Genomic DNA, 21,458 nt, shown 5'->3' with positions numbered 1-21,458 from the left:
AAGACACCCGAGGACACCAAAACCTGCATTCCTGTACCCGTGAAAATCTACGAAAACAAATATATATATATATATATATATGCAGGTTTTGGTGTCCTCGGGTGTCTTCCCGTGTAAAAGTTGGGGTGTCTAGGCGACGTTTCGACGAGGTCTCACTCGTCATCTTCAGGCTGGTGCTTTCGGCTTCTTGTTACTGGAACAGAGCGGGATCTCAGTGTTTGAGTTCCTATAAATACTGTAGAGGGGTGTGGTGTATTGCCTCAAAAGTTCTGGGCAGAGGGGAAGTTCCCAGGCTAGTGTTCTTTTCTTCTTTTGTTCCTTAATTACTTGAGGGATATCTTGAGTGATTTCTTGAGTGATATTCTGAGTACCACTTAGGTGGGTCATTAGGTGTGGATTAGTTGCTAAAGCCTTCGTGTCTTGACCTCTTGAATTTGTGAAGAGTTTTTCTGGGAAGATGGCTGTACTGCACTTAGTTGTGCTTTGGCTTGGCTTCGTGTATAGGGGCGAGCTGTGGTTTTGTGCCCTGTGCCAGCCAGATCTGTGTAGGGATTGCAGGGGGGTGCAGCATCCGGAGGTGCCACTATGGTTTGGTTACTGGATGGTGTCTGTAATTTATCTGTGGAGAGGGTCTGGGTTTGGGTCTGGTGTGGTTGATTGGTGGTGGCGTTCTGTGTGCCTCTGGATCTGGTGTCGGTTTTTGTGGGGAGGGCTAATTTCCAGATGTCTGGCAGGCGGGATGTGTCGTCACGCTTGTTCATGTTGTGAGGGTGTTTCTCTATCTCGATGGCTTCCATGATTATTCTCTTGTGGTGATGTTCCATGTTAAAGAGCAATTTGGAATCTGCAAAATTAATTTCGTGTCCTGTTTCTTTCATGTGTTGGAAAAGAGAGGAAGATTTTTCTTCTTTTTTGAGGGCATTCTTGTGTTCTGCGATACGTGCATTTATTCGTCTGTTTGTTTGTCCAATGTACGTGGCTGGGCAGACTTTGCAGGGTATTTCATAGACCCCTTGGTTTTCCAACTGGATTTTATCTTTGGGGTTTCTGAGGATATTGGCTATTTTTTGGTTGGTGCAAAAGGCTGTTTTGATATTGTGTTTATGGAGGATTTTGCTAATTTTATCTGTAGTGCCCTTGATATAAGGAAGGAGGGCCATGCCATTGTTTTCTTCCGTGTCTTGGTTTTTGGGGGGTGTTTCTTTTTGGATTAGCTTCTTAACCCTGTTTTGCTGGTATCCATTGGCGATTAACACATTTGAGAGATTCTGTAACTCAGTTGTCAAGTGGTCTTTGTCAGCCAGGCGTTTGGTTCTGGAGATGAGGGTCTTGGCTACGGAGTTTATTTGTGCAGGGTGGTGGTGTGATTGAGCATGTAAGTAGCGGTTGGTGTGTGTTTTTTTCCGGTAGATAGTGTGTCCTAGGGAGCCATCAGGTTTTTTGTAGATTAGGACGTCAAGGAAGGGAAGCTGGTTGTTGGCTTCTATTTCCATAGTGAATTGTATTTTGGGGTGTAGGCTGTTGAGATGTGTGAGGAAGCTATCTAGTTTTTCTTTCCCGTGTGGCCAAATTACAAAGGTGTCGTCAACATATCTGAGCCAAAGTTTGGGTTTGTGTTCTGACTTGTCTAAAGCATTGGTTTCAAAGTGTTCCATGTACAGATTTGCGATGACCGGTGAGAGGGGTGATCCCATAGGTGCTCCTTCTATCTGTTTGTATCTTTGTCCATTGTGGATGAAGTACGTGTTGGTTAGGCAGTGGTTGGTCAGGTCCAGGATGTATTCGGGGGGATTGTATTTGTTTTGAATGGCTGTCAAGGCTTCATTAATGGGCACTTGTGTGAAGAGAGATACAACATCGAAGCTCACAAGTAGGTCATCGGGATGTAGGTTTTGCTTCTTTATTGTTTCTATGAACTGGAAGGAGTTTGTAACGTGTGAAGAGATGGATTCTGCATAGGGCTGAAGTTGCTTAGCGAGAAATTTGGCGAGATTTTGTAGAGGTGAGCCTATGGAGCTGACTATTGGTCTGAGTGGTGTTCCTTCTTTGTGTATCTTGGGGAGGCCGTAGAGTTTGGGGCATCTGGATGATTTTTCTCTGGGGATGATTCTTAGCTGGATTTCTTCACTGATAGGAGAGGCTTTTATTTTGGATTTGGTGGTTTTTTCCAGATAGGTGGTGGGATCTGTTTTTATAGGTTGGTAGGTAGGGTCTTGGAGTAGATTTGATAGTTTTGCTTGGTAGTCCGATGTGTTCATCACAACAGTGGCATTACCTTTGTCTGCTGGGAGAATGATTATGTTGTTGTCTTTCCTCAGGTTGGTGAGTGCTTTCTGTTCTTCTTTGTGTAAATTGCTTCTGGGTGGTTTGCTGGAGCAGAGGATGTTGGTGACTTCAAGTCTGATTTTATTGGCTTCATCTGGGTTGATTTTGGTTAGGCTAGCTTCGACTCCGCATATGATGTTTTCCGTGGGGATGCGTCTCGGGGTAACTGCAAAGTTGAAACCTTTGGAGAGTACTTTGGTTTCAGTTGAGGTGAGGATCCTGTCTGATATGTTATGTACTGTTTGTTTCATGGGTTGTTGTGGAGGGTGGCTGGGCTTCTGGCGTCTCTCTAGTTTGTGGAGTTTGTTGGTGTGTGTGTCTGTCTTATGTGAGGTCTCAGTTTCAGCTCTCCAGACGGCTAGTTGTTTGCATTTGTCCCAGAGTGCAGGGTGGATTTTGTTACAGAGTTTGAGGTGAAGAGTGAGCAGATCTTTGTTGGTTTGGTTTAGTAGGTATCTTTTCTTATGTAGTTCGTTTCTGATTAGGGATAGTTCTTCCTCTCTTTTCCAACACATGAAAGAAACAGGACACGAAATTAATTTTGCAGATTCCAAATTGCTCTTTAACATGGAACATCACCACAAGAGAATAATCATGGAAGCCATCGAGATAGAGAAACACCCTCACAACATGAACAAGCGTGACGACACATCCCGCCTGCCAGACATCTGGAAATTAGCCCTCCCCACAAAAACCGACACCAGATCCAGAGGCACACAGAACGCCACCACCAATCAACCACACCAGACCCAAACCCAGACCCTCTCCACAGATAAATTACAGACACCATCCAGTAACCAAACCATAGTGGCACCTCCGGATGCTGCACCCCCCTGCAATCCCTACACAGATCTGGCTGGCACAGGGCACAAAACCACAGCTCGCCCCTATACACGAAGCCAAGCCAAAGCACAACTAAGTGCAGTACAGCCATCTTCCCAGAAAAACTCTTCACAAATTCAAGAGGTCAAGACACGAAGGCTTTAGCAACTAATCCACACCTAATGACCCACCTAAGTGGTACTCAGAATATCACTCAAGAAATCACTCAAGATATCCCTCAAGTAATTAAGGAACAAAAGAAGAAAAGAACACTAGCCTGGGAACTTCCCCTCTGCCCAGAACTTTTGAGGCAATACACCACACCCCTCTACAGTATTTATAGGAACTCAAACACTGAGATCCCGCTCTGTTCCAGTAACAAGAAGCCGAAAGCACCAGCCTGAAGATGACGAGTGAGACCTCGTCGAAACGTCGCCTAGACACCCCAACTTTTACACGGGAAGACACCCGAGGACACCAAAACCTGCATTCCTGTACCCGTGAAAATCTACGAAAACAAATATATATATATATATATATGATATATTTCACACGCCTGTCTGAGTGGAGCGTGAGAAAGGAAGACTGTCTTATCTCCCTTCTGATGTGAGACTGTGAAACTGCTGTCACTTTTATGTCGTTCTGTTTTGTTCTTGGAGCTGATGAGAACGGATGCCATTATGCATATGTATGTAAATATTATGTAAATAAATAGTAGTTTAGAACGACGATGCTTCTTTCTTTTGCTGAGTTAAGCCAGAAGGCTAGTGTGCATCAATCAAGTTGGTTTATGTCGCTGGAGTGCCCTGGAGAAGAAGGGGGTGCCTTTTCCAGGGCTATGCTCACCGGAGGACGCTCGGAGATCCGGGGGGGGGGGCTGCAGGTAGCCCAGAGCGTTTTCCAACAAAGGCTTCCCTTCACCCACCTTCCAATCCGGTTACGACGATAGTCCTCTCCAGATCGAGACCCTCGCACTCAGTGGCTGATTCAATCAGCAGGTTATCTTGTCTCCTTCTTCCAGAGCATGTCTGTTTTTAAAGTCCAAATTCATATCTATCTTAAAAAACAGAGGAACCGCCGCTCATGGTGACTATGTTGGGCATTTTGTCGGACCAATTCATCAAGTCCGAAGTGAGGAAAGGCTGATGAGTAAAGACCATGCGGGGTGGGTCTCCTGCCCTGACTGGGGGTATGGGTAATGCTCGCAGAGGGAAAGCGCCTTCTATTTCTCCGTTCTGCAGATTATCCCTGTTTCTAGTTCTGCTGGAGACGGGTCCCTCTCTTCCTTCGTTAAGAAATTGCCTGTTGAGTAAGGGTCCAAGATCCAAGTCTACTTGGTTTTCCCCTAAGTTGGGTGTAGTTGAGGAAGCGTTGGGCAGCGAGGTATTCGGGATGTTTTGAGAAGGGGCAGCAGCGGGTGGGCTTGTTACGTTTTCTCTCAGTCCCGCGCCTTGGGAAGTGGTGGCGGCGGGTAGATTTGTTACGTCTTCCCTCGATCTCGCGGGGCCCCCCCCAGCTCCTGTTCTGCCTCCTGCCTCGGGTCCTGGCTGTCGGGGAGCCCGTGGCTCGGGGTAGTAGAAAGGAACGAGAGTCCTATCCAATAATTCCTCCTGGGCTCTGATCTCATCATATGGAGGGGGTCCGGTTGGTTTTAAAACAGCCATTTGACGGGCAATTTGGGCTTGCTGCCGTTGAAACAGTTCACGGGCTTCAACAAAGACGTTTAGATAGTATAGTTGTCGGGGCTTTTCGTCGGCTAGATAGGACTTGTAACATGTAGTAAAATAAAAGTGGTCCGATGAAAATCCGATGTACGGCTGATTTTTGGTGAATTTATAAAGGATATTGTCCGTGAAGTTCAAAGTACTTTCGCCTTTCGGAAGTAGCTTGCTACATTTTGATTAGATCAGTCTCGGTCCATTAAGCTCAGAAACAATGTATTGAGAGCTGTCAAAAGGTGAGGGAACAGACGCCTGCAGCCTGCAGTACCAGCGTGGCCGCCGCAAGGGGCGCTGTTCGACAATGTTGATTGGCTGAGGCGGCCGTCGCTTGCCGCAGAGTTGAGTCGGCCGGTCTACTCGTAATAAAGATAGGGCGATGTGGAGCGCTATGGCGGAAAGCTGTCAGGCTAGCGCTTCCTTATTTACGGAAGGCTTTTTTTTTAAGAGATGGCCCTCTAAAGGGATATCTCTAGGGCCAGGGAGGGGAGGTGCGTGTATGTGTGAGTGTGGTGCTTGTGCAATACTCGTGTTAATGGAGGGGGGGGTGATTTCCAGCGACAACTGGAAGTGCTATTGTTTATATTTTACAAATAAATTGTGTCACAACACCTCATTCTTAACTATGTGAAGAGGGAAGTGTTCATATAAAACATTATATCGGGGGGGGGGGGCAGATCTGTTTAGCGGCATAACCAGGAAGGACTGGCCTCCTAGCTGCAAATCTTGCATGAGGAGGGAATGTGGCAGAGCAGAGAGTGGGCAGTGCCAGAGAGACCTCGATGCAATGGGGAGGTGGCCTAAGTGTGTGTTAAATGCTTCACTGGAAGCTCCTATCACATTATCCCCAAGATAACACACTTAGGGGAGAAACCCTGTGGATGTCTATAGTGTGCAGGTCCCAGACTTAAGGGTCAACTTTCTACAAATCCACAAGCTGCCTGGAGGCAGGAGCCACCTCTGAGCATTGAGGCAGCCAAGAGGAAGCTTCCTTTGAAGGTCATAGGGGCACGTGGACCTGGCGTGGCCAGTTTTCAGGGCTCTTTCCAGGAATGGCTGAACCCATCCTTCACAAGTGAGGCCTGGTGTGCTCTCAAAGGGGTGGGGAAGGGAGGGAGAGGCCCAAAGTCTCTGCCTCCTCCACACCCCCTGGGGTTTAGCCTGTATCTGGACTGCACCACTTCAGCCTGCAAGGAAGACCCTCTTTTCTGGGACACATGGATTCCACCACTTGGGGAAGCAGACCAAGTCAGGGGGGAGGAGATGTCCAGCCAGGACCCTCCTCCCTTGGGAGAAGGAGTGCACTGGGGAGAAGTCCATCCTGCCAGCTGCCTCCCCTCTAGTCTGAGGTGGGACGGATCCTGCCCAGCCATAGAGCCATCACTCGGGAGGATGAGGACCGAGAATTTGGGTGCAACTTGCGCTATTGATGCTCCCCTGAGATTTCCTGTAACAGGAATAGCATCTCCGATGGGGCACGTCCTTGCATGACAGAATGAGTAACAGAATGAACTTCAACAGGGACAAATGTCAGGTCCTGCAGTTAGGCAGGAAGACCCACCTGCACAAATAGAGGATGGGGGACACCTGGCTGACTAGCAGTACATGCGAGAAGGATCCAGGGGTCTCAGTGGACCACTAGCTTAACCTGAGTCCACAGGGTGATGCAGCAACAAAGAAAGATTATTCTAGGCTGTAGGGTAGGACTCGAACCAAGGGCTTCAAGTTGCAAGAAAGGCGATTCTGACGAAACCTTTGCCAGCAAGCAGTGGCGTAGCGTGGGGGTGCCAGGGGTGCCAGCCGCACCGGGCACAACATCTGCGGGGGGCGCGAGTCCAGAGGGAAGGGACAAGTTCCTTCCTCCGCCGGGCTCCCCGCCGCCACTGCCAGCCTTGCGCCCTAGCGCGCGCGCGCCCCCCGCCGCCGCTGCGGCTGCACTCCACTCACTGCTCGCAGGAGGAGCAGCCGCTGCAGCAGCGCTGACGCCGCCACCGACGCCTGGCCGGGCACGGGCAGCCTCTGCACCCCGACGCTGACGCCATCCCCTTCCCCCTTTTTTTCCAGAGCTGGGGGAGGGGGAGGTTTTAAAAGGGGGTCTTGCATTGGCGATCCTGCAGCACTTTGGGCCGCACGACCCTGCAGCACGGATCAGCCACGACCCCACCCCGTGCATTTCCCGGGGAAAAGTGCTCCATGTGGGAGGCGCGTTTCCCCTTCATTCCCTCTCGTGCAAATCCTCCTTGGGTTCCCTCCCCCGTCTTTCCTCTCCCTACCTCACAAAAGCCTCACCTCATCGCCTCCTCGCTGCCTCTCGCCTCCGCAGGAGCGTTTCCCTCCGCGGAAGAAGGAGCAGGGCGCTTCTGCAACTTTGGATTGCAACTTCCTGCTTCCCTGGGAAACAGAGCCCGGCCGGGTCAGTTGTCCAGCGGAGGGCCAGTTCCCCCTCCCTCCCCCCCTCTCTCTCTCTGCAACCCTTGCACCCCCCCCCCTGCGTACTACTTGCAATGCAACTTCCACGCTCCATGCGCTTTCATAGAATCTGTCGAGCTGGAAGGGAGCCGAGGGTCATCTAGTCCCACCCGCTGCAATGCAGTAATACGCCGCTGCCCCCCTACAAGGGATCGAACCTGCAACCTTGGCCTTATCAGCGCCGTGCTCTTAAACTGAGCCATCCGGGCTCCCCTTTCCCCCACCTTCTTGCGTGCCTGAACCTGTCCGCATTTTGCATTCTAACACTTGCAAGCTCCATCCTCCAGCAGTTCCTTGACGCCGGCTGCGCTTCCTTTCAGGCCAATACTTGGCAGCCATAAACTCGCACCGTGTCCAATATCCTATAAAAAGCATTAATCGGAATACCTTGCAACATTTCATCAAAGAAAATTGAGACGCCCTATTCCATAATAATAATAATAATAGTAATAATTTTATTATTTATACCCTTCTAATCTGACTGGGCTGCCCCAGTCACCTTGGATAAAAATATAATAAAACATGAAACATTTAAAAAAACTTCCCTTCAGATGACTTCTGAAGTTGTAGAGTTACTTATCTCCTTGGCTTGGGGGGTGTCTAATAAAAATAAAAATAAATTATTTATACCCTGCCCATCTGGCTGGGCTTCCCCAGCCACTCTGGGCGACTTCCAAAAAAATATTAATACGTCAAACATTAAAAGCTTCCCTAAACAGGGCTGCCTTCGGATGTCTTCTAAAAGTCTGGTAGTTGTTCTTCTCTTTGACATCTGGTGGGAGGGTGTTCCACAGGGCAGGTGCCACTACTGAGAAGGCCCTCTGCCTGCTTCCCCGTAACTTTGCTTCTCTCAATGAGGGAACTGCCAGAAGGCCCTCGGAGCTGGACCTCAGTGTCCGGGCAGAATGATGGGGGTGGAGACGCTCCTTCAGGTCTACTGGGCCGAGGCCGTTTAGGGCTTTAAAGGTCAACACCAACACTTTGAATTGTGCTCAGAAACGTACAGGGAGCCAATGTAGGTCTTTCAATGTAACTTCATACATTATTATTATTATTGTTGTTGTTGTTGTTGTTGTTTAGTCATTTAGTCGTGTCTGACTCTTCGTGACCCCCTGGACCAGAGCACGCCAGGCACTCCTGTCTTCCACTGCTTCCCGCAGTTTGGTCAGACTCATGTTTGTGGCTTCCCCTCCCCATCCAGCTTGGTTTCCCTAGCCACTCGGAAACCCGAACCCTATGGAAATAGGGATGTCAAGGTTGCAGGTTCGATCCCCGCACGGGACAGCTGCGTGGTCCTGCATCTTTCCTCAGGGCCTGCAAGACAGAGCTGTTCCACCTGGCCTTTGGTTTGGACTCAGTGGGACCCTTATGTCTTCCCTCCCCTTACAGTTTTGATTTGTGCGCTACTTTTAAAACGAGGCTGCTTTTCAAATTGCATTTTAACCTGTATTTTAAATTGGTCCCTCCCCCCATTATGTTTCTATTGTAATTTTACCGGTGTAAGCCGCCCTGAGCCCGGCTCTGGCTGGGGAGGGCGGGGTATAAATAAAATGTATCATCATCATCATAGGGGGTTGGACTAGATGACCATCGGGTTCCTTCCGACTCTACGATTCTATGATTCTATAAAGTCAAGTGTTACCGGAAAAATCCGAGGGCGCGCTCGCACTCGAGTGCTAAAATGCACGGGTTAGGGGGCGCAAATTACTTGCCTTGCCCCGGGTGCTGACAACCCACGCTACGCCACTGCCAGCAAGAGCTGTTTGGCAGAGGAAGAGACTCCGGTCTACTTTGCGGGGCTGTTGTAACGGGGACCCCCTGCGCCCCGGCCCTGCCTCCCCCCCCGTCGGGAAATGGGGGTGAGACTGACCGGACCCCCCCGGCAAGGGATTAAAAGGGGGGATATCACCTTCCTGCCCCGGAGGGCTTTTTCCCAGTTGGGGGGGGGTCTCCTTCCCTGCCGCCTCCGGGGATCGAACCCGGGACCTTCTCAGAAGACAAAACAGGAAAACGGAGCTGGTTTGGAAGGAGGAGAATTGGTGTCTTCGGGGAGGGAGGGGCCACTCATTCCTCCCCCCCCCCGGTCAGTGAGCTCCGCTTCCTAGAGAGGCAGGGAGGGGGGCCAAGGGGGGGAGGGGAGGGGCCTGATCCACCTTCCCGGAAGAGGAGCAGCTCCGCGGAGGAGGGGAAAGAGGTGCGAAATACATCTATATATTGGGGGGGGGGGAGAAGGAGGCGCTTTTCCTCCCCCTGAATCTGCAAACAGGGCAGCTGGGAAGGGGGGGCAGGATTTGGGGCGGGGGGGTGAAATCTGGGGCGGATCTGGGGATCCGGCGAGCGGGGGAGGGGCTGGTTTAGGCGCTGGGGGGAGAAAGGAGCCCCTTCCCCCGAGGGGGCGCCTCCTTGGAGACCCCCAGCCCTTAGTCTTGCGGGGAAGGAAATGGGAATAGCAGAGCGAGCAGGGGAGGGGGGAGAGGAGATGCTCAGCCGCCCCCCGGGAAGGAAAAGGGAGCCCCCCCCCCCGGGCTGGGACTTGAACCCAGGCCCCAGTTCTGGCTTCCCCCTGGCAGGTATCTCTGGGGCGCCGCCATCCTGGCTTGGTGGGTCCCCTTTGGGTGGAGATTGGGGAGTCCATGGAAGGGTTAATGGGGGCGAGAGAGGCCTGGATGGAGACCCCCCCGTCTCCCTCCTGGGATGGGGAGAGATTTGGCAGGAAGGCTGAGCCGGCCAGGGGGGCCTTTGGGGAAAGGGGACCCTGGGGGGGGCGGAGGGAGGAGGAAGTTGGGGGGCGGAGGGAGGGAGCATCCCTGGGGAGGGATCGAAGCCATCTTGGAGAAAGAGAGAGGGGCTGGGGGGCCGCCTGCCTTGACTTCTCCCTCCTGCCCAGGAATCTGCCATGACTCCGCGTAGACCAGGGAGAGATCCCTGAGCAGGAGCCCCGATCCAGCCACCCTCTCCTCCCCTGAAGCTCAGTCCTTGCCCTGCCTCAAGTCCCAGATCAGGAGCTGCAGGGGGCGCTGGGGGCTGTTAGAGCGAGACCAACCATGGGGGGGGGGAGAGGAAAGGGAGGAAGCCCCCTTTATTATTCCCCCCCCCCCTTTGAGGCTTCGCTCTGGGCAACTCCAGTCTCTCCCACATGCCTGGGTTTCCGTGGAGAAGCATCTAAAGGGCTCCCCCCCCCCCCCCAGAGACACCTGGGCCCAACTCCTTCTCACCTGCTTTCCATTATTCCCACTATATCAGATCTCTTAACTCTGTGGGATTCAAGATTGTTATGGAAATGGGTGGGTTCCCGTGTTCCCCCCTCAAGAGCCTGCCTTATTATTATTATTACAGTAGTATTATTACAGTAGTACCTCGGGTTACATACGCTTCAGGTTACAGACTCCGCTAACCCAGGATGAGAACAGACATTGTGCTCCGGTGGCATGGCGGCAGCAGGAGGCCCGATTAGCTAAAGTGGGGCTTCAGGTTAAGAGCAGTTTCAGGTTAAGAACGGACCACGAGAACGAAGCAAGGTACCACTGTACTGCAGTTTCAATTATTGTTATTTTTATTTATTTATTTAATCTATTTGTTGCTTGCTCTTGCCCAGGGCAGCCCAAAGGGACTTACAACCAGTTGTTGTTGTTGTTGTTGTTGTTATGTTCCATGGTGATACTCCAAGGCCTTCTTTGTCGTGTTTCCTGTATTTGGGGCGGCAGAGAGAAGGCTGTTCTCAGGGCCTGCTCCACCGTGAGGGAAACTGAGGCAGCCCCCTCAGGCAGCAGATGCAAGGAGGGGAGGGCGCTGAGTCCCATTTGGCCAGCCCTGATTTAACCCTCTATCCTCTCATCCAGTGGAAGGAGCTGTTCCATTGCCAGTGTCCCAGACACAATGCAGCAGCCTTGGGAAGTCAATGGTGCCGGATGATTTGGGAATGTGTGCAGTTGGTTGGACTGTATCAGGAAGATGTTGGAGATCACGGAGAAAGGAGAAATGAAAGTGTTTTCAGAGGAGGGGGAAGATGGAGAAAGTGTGTCCCCCCAGATAAGACTCCCATCCTCCCTGGCCATGGGCCATCCTTGCTTGGGCAGGTGGTCCTTTGAGTCCAACCACATCTGGAGCGCCAGAGATGCCTCAACTCAGCATAGAAGGTTTCTCTAGGGCTCAGTGTTACTTGGGAGTTGGTGGAACTGGATCTTAAGGGTTCTTGAGACATTTCTGAGGGATTGTGATTGGTATCCAGACCCTAACACTATAAATCCAAGGTGTCCACACTGAGCAGTTTATCAACCCTGCTGGCCGCTGGGGAAGACCTTCTGAAGGAAATGGTTTGCCCCCAAAGTTAATTCCTTCCTTCCTCCGCTGCTGCTGCTGCTGCCCACACTAAAGGAATGTCTGGATGAAATCCCAAGAATGTCTGACTCCCATTTCAAAGAGATCCATTTGATATTCTAGAAAAAAGTGTGGCTAAGATTCTGAGTCACAATCATGGCAGAGAAATACAGCCAGGGAATATGAAACTGATCTGAAGATTGGTCTCTTCTTTACACTTTTTGTTGTTGTTGTTGTTATATTACATTCAGGAGGACACACCACTGGTTTCATCTTCTTTCTTTTCTTTCCCACAATGGGTATTATTCACCTTTAATACTCACCTTTTTCAGTGTCACACATATTTTTATCTTGTGATCTTCATATGAAGAGAAGTATAACACTTTAATAAATAAATCCCAGTTGGAGCAGAGCTAGAATATCCGGAAGCCCTTGGCCACCCAGGGCAAAGGAGAAAGAACAGTGAGAGAGGCCTGGACAGGGAATCTCCGCTAAGATAAGCCAGTGTCAGGAGGCTGGTGCGAGACCTGGCGGCATATAATTATTATAAATCATAATGGGGGTGGGTGTCTCAATCTGGCCTTCCCAGCAGTCAGGCTCCAGCTGCTTTCCTTCTGCATCTCCAGCTCTCTCCATTCAATAATGCAAGGCTGAGAGATGGAGGTCCCACCCCAAGAATATTCTCCAGCTGAGCACTCCTTCAACCGACCACAAGCACCAAGCCTTGTCACTAGACTTACATATGGGTCTCCCAAAATGGTCACTATGCACCTCCTGAGGCCAAAGGGAGTGTGCAGGTGATTAATAAAGATCTAGAGGTCGAAGGGGACAAAATGTGGCCCAAGGGGTGGAGGATTGCAGCGGATGAAGAACTTCATGATGAACTTAGGACCCTGAGGAATATTGGCCAGGTTCATGGAACATAGAGCAGCTCCCTTTCCTGTGAGAAACCACTTTTTATCAAACGTAAAGCCCACAGTTCAACCGTATTCTAATATAATACTGCTTCATTAATGCTTAATTAAGGGTTAGGAAAGGCTGATGATGCATTACCATTATTTTACTGTATTTTTCGCACCATAGGACGCAGTTTTTCCCTCCTAAAAACCAAGGGAAAATGTGAGTGCGTCCTATGGAGTGAATGCAGGGGGGAGGCAGGCGGGGAAAGCCCCCAAGAGCCGCACACAAGCTTTGTGCGCTCTTGCGGGCTTTTCCCCAGGAGGGAGAAGGGACTGACTGGCCGCATAGTCCCTTCTCCCTCCTCGGGGAAAAGCCCCCAAGAGCGGCGCGGCTCCTGCAGGCTTTTCTACGAGGTGGGGGAATCCCCCCACCTCCCAGAGAAGCCAGGAGAAGCCACGCAGCCCTTTAAAGAGTGTGTGGCTTCTGCGGGAGGTGGGGGAAGCTGCAGCAGATTCCCTCCTCCGTGATTGCTTTGAAGCAGGAAAGTGGGAGGGGAGCCGCTTACATGTAAGTGGCTCCTCTCCCACTTTCCTGCTTCAAAGCAACTACGGAGGAGGGAAGGAAGGGGACCATGGATCCTCCGCTGCTGGCGGCTGCAGAGGATTCCCTCCTCTGTGACTGCTTTGAAGCAGGAAAGTGGGAGGGGAGCAGCTTACACTCGTGTAAGCAGCTCCTCTCCCGCTTTCCTGCTTCAAAGCAACTACGGAGGAGGGAAGGAATGGGACCATGGATCCTCCGCTGCTGGCGGCTGCAGAGGATTCCCTCCTCCGTGACTGCTTTGAAGCAGGAAAGTGGGAGGGGAGCAGCTTACACTCGTGTAAGCAGCTCCTCTCCCGCTTTCCTGCTTCAAAGCAACTACGAAGGAGGGAACGAAGGAAGGGGACCATGGATCCTCCGCTGCTCGAGGCTGCAGCGGATTCCCTCTGTGACTGCTTTGAAGCAGGAAAGTGGGAGGGGAGCAGCTTACACTCGTGTAAGCAGCTCCTCTCCCACTTTCCTGCTTCAAAATGGAGGGAGTCCACTGCAGTTGCGAGCAGAGGATCCATGGCTCCGCTTCCTTCCCTCGAAGCAGGGTGCGGGGGGAAAGAGGGCAGGAAATAGATGCCGGGCAGGAAGACACAACCGCACTTTGACCACTGAAAGTCCACCCCAGCCTCCCCAGATTTCCACTGAGACGGCCAGGCTAATCTCGATGGCCATAAGTCAGGCTTAGCATTATTAACTGGGCTTAGATAAGCCATGGTTCCCCTTCCTACCCTCCTCTGAGGCTCGATTTAAAGCAGCAAAGCGGACAGGTGCCACCCGCTTTGCTGCTTTAAATAGTTTAGTGCAACATTTGATTCAGAATATTTTTTCCCGTATTTTCCTCCTCTAAAAACTAGGTGCGCCCTATGGTCAGGTGCGTCCTATGGAGCGGAAAATACGGGACATTATTTCATTTGCCTATGCTAAAAGCTTGGAACATATGGAGGACAGGAGAGATTGTACAAGATGTTAAAATAAGAGCAGGTAATTGATGTGTGTAATATTCCTTTGTTCTCTTCCTAGGTTTCCTTCCCCCCCGCTCCTCCCTGTTGAAAGAAGGCAATGGAGAAGGCAGTCAAAATTCTGGAGGGCCATGTCCAATGGGAATAACAAAGAAACCATATAAATCCATGGAATATGAAAAGAGAGAGGAGAAACAATTTGAAAGTATGGGGTGTGGGAAGAGCTTCACTGACAGTGGAACACTTGGAAAACATCAACGGACTCACACAGGAGAGAAACCATTTAAATGCATGGAGTGTGGAAAAAGCTTTGGTTGGAGTTCAAACCTTCGTATACATAAACACACTCACACAGGGGAGAAACCATATAAATGTTATGAGTGTGGAAAGAGCTTCAGTCAGAAGGGAAGCCTTAGAATCCATCAACGGACTCACACGGGGGAGAAACCATATAAATGTTACGAGTGTGGAAAGAGCTTCAGTCAGATTGGACACCTTAGAAACCATCAACGAACCCACACAGGGGAAAAACCATATAAATGTATGGAGTGTGGAAACAACTTCACCGATGGTGGAACATTTAGAAAACATCAACAGACACACATGGGCGAGAAACCATTCAAATGCATGGAATGTGTAAAGAGCTTCAGTCAGAGGAGAAGCCTTAGAATCCATCAACAGATTCACACAGGGGAGAAACCATTTAAATGTTTGGAGTGTGGAAAGAGTTTCAGTACAAATAGAAGACTGAATATTCATCATAAAACTCACACTGGGGAAAAACCATTTGAATGTATGCTGTGTGATAAGAGCTTCACTGTTAGTAGAACACTTAGAATTCATCATCGAACTCACACAGGGGAGAAACCATATAAATGTATGGATTGTGGAAAGAGCTTCAGTTGTAGTGGAGCAGTAAGAAAACATCAACGGACTCACACAGGGGAGAAACCTTTTAAGTGCATGGAGTGTGGAAAGAGCTTCACTTGTAGTGGAGCAGTAAGAAGACATCAATGGACTCACTCAGGGGAGAAACCATTCAAATGCATGGAATGTGGAAAGAGCTTCAGTCGGAGTGGAAACCTGAATTTACATCACCAAATTCACACTGGGGAGAAACCATTTAAATGCACTGAGTGCGGAAAGAGCTTCAATCACAGTGGAACACTTAGACAACATCAATGGACTCACACAGGGGAGAAACCATTTAAATGTAAGGAGTGTGGAAAGGGCTTCACCAATGTTGGAAATGTTAGAAGACATCAACAGACTCACTCGGGGACAAGCAAATAATTGTATGGAGTGTGGAAAGAGCTTCAATAGAAGTGGAAACCTTAGCAAACCTCAGCGAACTGAAAAAGGGAAAACCACTTACGTATATGGAGTGTACATAGAGCTTCATTCCTGATGTTCTTAGAAAACATCAATGGACTCACAAGGAGGAAAAGCTTTAAGAGTTGAAACCCTACAATCCACAAACAGAAAATCATAAATGGATTGAATGGAAGGAGTGTGGGAAGTGTTTCAATTGCTTTATATATAGATAATTTTATTCATACAGTGGTACTTCGGGTTACATATGCTTCAGGTTACATACACTTCAGGTTAAAGACTCCACTAACCCAGAAATAGTGCTTCAGGCTAAGAACTTTGCTTCAGGATGAGAAAAGAAATTGTACTCCGGCGGTGCAGCGGCAGCAGGAGGCCCCATTAGCTAAAGTGGTGGTTCAGGTTAAGAACAGTTTCAGGTTAAGAACGGACCTCCGGAATGAAATAAGTACTTAACCTGAGGTACCACTGTATATAATTTTATTTACAAATTGCTTCCCGGTTCACTTCCCGGTTGTTGGCGTTTGAAAGCCCCAAACGTTCAACTTCCGAAGCGTTCAACATCCGAGATTCCACTGGGTATCCAGCAATTGTGTGTTGTCCAACAATATCCATTCTTTTAACCAACACAAAGAGGCTGCTTCATAGTAGAAAATCTAGCAGTGCATAGCCACCTCTATTTTTAGTATCTATCAAATTTTATACTTTGTTCTTGGTGTTTCCCCCCTGCCAGAGTAATCCTGAAATATCTCTTTGCCATTTGTTAAAGAAGCTTGTATTATTTATTGTTGGTATCATTTACAGTGGTACCTCGCAAGACGAATGCCTCGCAAGACGAAAGGGTTTTCCGTTTTTCAAGGTGCTTCGCCAGACGAATTTCCCTATAGGCTTGCTTCGCAATAAGAAAGCCCATAGGGAAATCTCCGGGGACCTCTTTTAAAATGCTGGCGGTCGGGAGCAAAGACCTTCGCCCACCACCGGCCTTCAGAAGAGGTCCTGGACCTCTTCTGAAGGCCGGCGGGGGGCAAAAGTCTTTGCTCCCGACCGCCTGCCTTCCCGGGATAGCGGAGAAGCGCAGCGCATTTCTCCGCTATCCCGATGGCTTTTGAAGGCAGGTGGGGGGGGGGGAGCAAAGACTTTCGCCCACCGCCGGCCTTCAGAAGAGGTGACAAGCTGAAATTGCAGAGTTATGAGAAGCTTAAAGGGAAGGTGCGAGACTGGTTACACTACTTTCAAATAAGAGAGGTTTATAATCAGGATAAAAAATTGGTTTCCAGGTGGGAAAATCAAAGTTGGAAACAGAATTGTTAGAACCCAATGCTAAGATATTATCAAGAATGTATAATTTGCTGTTGAAATAGAGTACAGTGGTACCCCGCTAGACGAATGCCCCGCTAAACGAAAAACGCGCAAGACGAAAGGGCTTTCCGACATTTTTCTGCTTCGCAAGACGTTTTTTTCTATGGGGCTTACTCGCAAAACGAATTTTTTCCCGTGGTCTCCCTTTTTTTTTTTTTGCCTTTTCTGAAAGGCGCTAAGCTCCTTATCTCTAAATTGCCGCTTATCCGTTAATCCCCTAAGCGCTAAAAGCCGCTAAAAGCCCTAAAAGCCGCTTATCAGCTGTTTTACCGCTTATCAGCTGATCGGCTGATAGCGGAGCTCCGCAAGACGAAAATCCCTGCAAGACGAAGGCTCCCGCAGAACGGATTATTTTCGTCTTGCGGGGCACCACTGTACTGAGGAAGAAACGGTATAATCTGCTATGATTAAATGGGCACAAGATATAGGACATAATATTATGTTTGCTGACTGGGAGCAGTTGTGGACCACTGGGATTAAATTTACGGCATGTAATGCCTTGAGAGAGAATATTATGAAAATGATGTACAGGTGGTACATGACCCCAGTCAAGCTAGCAAAAATTTATCATTTGCCCGACAACAAATGTTGGAAATGTAAAGAAATTGAAGGTACATTCTTTCACCTTTGGTGGACGTGCCCGAGGATTAAGGCTTTCTGGAAAATGATTTATAATGAAATGAAAAAGGTACTTAGATACACTTTCATGAAGAAACCAGAGGCCTTTCTCCTGGGTATAGTTGGCCAATTGGTGTCAAAGAAGGATAGAACTTTCTTTATGTATGCTACAGCAGCAGCAAGAATACTCATCGCAAAGCATTGGAAGACACAAGACCTACCCACCTTGGAAGAATGGCAGATGCAAGTAATTGATTACATGGAAATGGCGGAGATGACTGGCAGAATCCGAGACCAGGGAGAAGAGTCGGTGGAAGAAGATTGGATGAAATTTAAAATCTACTTACAGAAATATTGCAAAATGTATGAATGCTGAGGACATTGAAATGAAATGAAGGGGCTCTAGTAACAAGATGATAAAAATTAGAAATTATAAATTTGGAATTTAATATAAGTAAAGATAAAGTAATAGGATATGAATTTGCTGAATTAAGTGCGAAAAAGGGATACAAAAAAGGGAGGTGTGAGGAAGTCGGGGAAAATAAGGTACTAAAGATAAGAAAATAGAAAAGAGTGATATGTGTTTTATCTGTTTGTGTGTATATTGATTTTATTTTTTTTCTTTTGTTAGGTTAAATGTTTGTACTTTTGTATTGTGTATTCTGTATTGTATTGTGAAATTCTGTATGTTTTATATTTTTTTGTGCTTATTGTTTTTCTATCTTTTTTGTGGTTGCTTTTTATTGTTAAACTTAATAAAATATTATTTTTTAAAAAACAAACAGAAGAGGTCCTGGACCTTTTCAGAAGGCCAGCGGGGGCCGAAAGTCTTTGCTCTCCCCCCCCCCCCGCCTGCCTTCCCGGGACAGCGGAGGCTTCTCCGCTGTCCCGGGCGATCTTAAAATGCTGGCAGGCGGCAGCGAATCCTTCGCTGCCGTCCCCCAGCATTTTAAAAGCTCCCATATTTCCAAATGCTTTTTAACATCTTTTGATACTTTAACGTAATTGGAATATGTTGTAATTCAGTGTTTTTCAAATAAACCCTTATTTAGTCTCCATCTATGCAATGAACTCTTTTCACCCCTCATTATCATCCATGTTGAGTTTTGATCTGATATTGTTCTTGGCTGGATCTCTACAGTCTTTAATCCTGTAGGCAGTTCCTTCAATATCCAGATCATGTTTCTTCTTCCCGCAGAATCCTTTGAATCAGAAGAACATGTTTACTCTTGTTCTAATGGGGGTCTGAATCTCCAAGCATCTGGGTTGGCAAACTAAGGCCTGTGGGCCAGATCAGGCGCAATTGCCTTCTAGATCCGGCCTGCGGACGGTCCGGGAATCGGGCGTGGATTGCCAGCACGCACGTTCTTTCCCTCTCCCTCACCCGGCAGCGCTTTTCTCCTCAGGGACGAGCAATCTTGTCCCACACCGGGTGCCATCAATGGCGGCAGTCGGCTCACCCGCCTGCCTGCCTCAGAAGGGTGGCGCTGGGAAGGGGGGGGGTGACGCTGGCTGCCGGCTGCGTTTTCCTCCTGCTCCTCCTCCCTCTCCCTCAGTCCGCCCTTCCTTCCTTTTCTGTGCCCCTTCTCCACGCCGCTTCCTCACGCGCTTTCTTCGTCACCCCCTCCCTCCTTTCCTCCATGGCGTTCAGGCGGTTTGTTGCAACGGCTGCAGCTGCCGCTTGTGGATTTTACAAAGTAAATAACTTATTTTTCAATAAGGTTATGTTTTGTTTGGTTTTTGTTTGTCGTTGATATTGTAAAAACTAAAAAATTTTTTTGGAAAAAACAACAAAATTGCTCAATTCCCCCTGAAATATAGTCCGGCCCCCAACAAGGTCTGAGGGACAGTGGACTGGCCCCCTGCTGAAAAAGTCTGCTGACCCCTGATCTAGTAGATCCATTGTTGTAATCATATCAAAAAAGTATTTGGTATTTTGCCTTCTTCTGAGACACTTTCCCTTAGTGTTCTGTCATAGTCCAGTGATACTACTCCATTAAATTCACCCATAATAATTATATTTCTGTCATAAACCTCAGACATACTTTCCTCCAATAGTTGGAAGAAATCTCATGCGAAAAGTGGCTCTGAATCTGAAAGTCCCAGTCCCAAATCTTAATCCTGCCACCCTAAGATATTATAAGCAAGGCCCACATTCCTCTTTCCACCTGCAATAGGAAGGTTAGAACAACACTTAATACCCTGCAGGGATCATAAGAGCCACAGTTGCTTTGCATTCACAAAGGCTATGTGAAATATCACTAGTGAACAGAATAATTTAAACAAGGAAACCAACAGTATTAAGAGAGAGAAAAACTGGATTTGAAATGACCCAACCACAAGATGAAAAGTCTCCCTACTAAATGAGGGAAGGGGGAGGCATGGGGGGGGGCTTTTGAAGTCTCCCTGCTGGCAAGGGAATTCCAGAGCAAGGACGCCTCTGTCTGTCTGGAATCCCTCACTGCCTCATCTCCAGCAGGAAGGGAGGATTTCCAGACTGGGACCCTTCACTGTTAGGGGGAGGTGCTGGGGCCTGGGCAGCTGGATGGATGGACATCAGCCTGCAGAAATGCTCCCCCCTTCCTTTCACAGGACTGTTGTGGTGTTGCATGTGTGTGACAAGGCAACACTCAAGAACAGTTCCCACCAACCAACATGACATCATTCCTCCACTGCCCACAAGAGGGCGATCTTTCCTCTACACATGGTAGAATCCTAGAATTGCAGAGTTGGAAGGGACCACGAGGGTCATCTAGTCCAGCCCCCTGCAATGCAGGAATATTTTGCCCAAAGTGGGGCTCAAACCCCCGACCCATAGATTCAGAGTCTCATGCTCTACCAACTGAGCTATAAAAGTAAAAACCAGGACAACCCCAAAACTGTAGAGCTTTTTTTAAAAAACAAGGCCCAAATAAACGCCAAAAAAGCCCATGATTTTTTGACTGACTTGTCTTAAATTCAGGACAAAGTGCCATCTTTTGGAAATTCTACCTTTGAAATCTTTTGCTAGTCTTTCTTTTGAATGGGGTGGGGGGGATTCAATCTGGCCAGTCCCCACGCAAAAGAATAAATGGAAACGTATCAAAAAGGGCAGCATTTGGAAACCACCTGGTTGCAAACCACTCTGGGTCCTTTGGCCTCCTGCTAGCAGAACTGCCTGAACTGAGAGCAGAGTAGGACTTACTTCCGAGTAAGCAGGCATCGGATGGAAAATTGTGTATCAATAAGGCTTTTGGCCGTGAATTTATACCTACAGCTAAAACGAGAAAAGAGAAGAGGTTCTTTATGCAGGCCCCAAACTAGACCCCAAGCAGCTATTTAAGGGCAGTGAGGGAAGAATTATGAGTTGGGAAGCCAGGAAGGAAGAACAGTCCTGGAGGAAGAATTATACACAGCAAATGGGAAGAAATCAGACTTTGACATACTGTATGGGCTGCAGGAGGTGGTGAGGGGCTTTTTATACAGCCTTCTTTCCAGAGAAGCTCCAAAAGCCAGATATATCAGCAGAAATCAGGGCGAATGAGAAGAAATCCACTCATAAAGCAGGGATCCCGGGGAATCTGCCTCCTCGGCGCCTGAAACTGAGGCGAGGCTCAGATCCCGAAGGGCGGGAAGTTGGGAAAAGGCGGGAAAAGTCGTTGAGGGGAAGAAGCAGCGGGGGGAGGGGCTCCTCCTCTCTCGCCCCGCAGAGACACAACGGGGACCCTCTTGGGAGGGGAGCAGAAAGGGGTCTCCCCCCCTCACAACCCCATTGCACTCCTCTCATGGCGGAAGGGGACCCCACCCTCTCCCTGCCGGGCCAAGGGGGTCTCTGGGCGCAGGAGAGCCTGGGGGGAGGAGGGGGGAGAGGAAAGGAAGCGCCCCTTCTCTCTCAGGCAGCCCCATGTCTCTTCCCACCCCCCCGAGGCTGGGTCCATCTCTGGGCTTCACAGAGGACCCCCCTGGGCTGGGGGGGGAGGGACCCCCCTTTGGCTTCCCTGGGTCCGCCCCTCCCCCACTCTCCTGACCCACAGGGGGAGGGGCAGCCCTTTCCCCCCCCTCACTCAGCCCCTCC

The 21,458-nt window shown here is 49.1% G+C and overlaps 2 protein-coding genes across 2 annotated transcripts in view; both read left to right on the top strand.

Annotated features, from left to right (window-relative positions):
- The window catches only part of LOC310699314 (uncharacterized protein), a gene marked incomplete at its 5' end in the record, with an annotated part of 338,944 nt that overhangs the window by 284,267 nt on the left and 33,219 nt on the right, over positions 1-21,458 (top strand). The window lies entirely within an intron of this gene.
- Positions 9,458-15,605, top strand: LOC310701746 (uncharacterized protein). The gene is made up of 2 exons (XM_083493070.1): positions 9,458-9,528; positions 14,160-15,605. The coding sequence occupies exon 2, from the start codon at positions 14,237-14,239 to the stop codon at positions 15,389-15,391; it is 1,155 nt and encodes a 384-aa protein (XP_083349196.1). The 5' UTR covers positions 9,458-9,528; positions 14,160-14,236; the 3' UTR covers positions 15,392-15,605.

Source organism: Podarcis liolepis (assembly GCF_965112155.1).
Source record: "Podarcis liolepis genome assembly, chromosome: 2".
In the NCBI taxonomy this organism is placed as follows: domain Eukaryota; kingdom Metazoa; phylum Chordata; class Lepidosauria; order Squamata; family Lacertidae; genus Podarcis; species Podarcis liolepis.
Note: the sequence above shows the minus strand (reverse complement) of the source record. Positions and strands in the feature narration are given on the sequence as shown.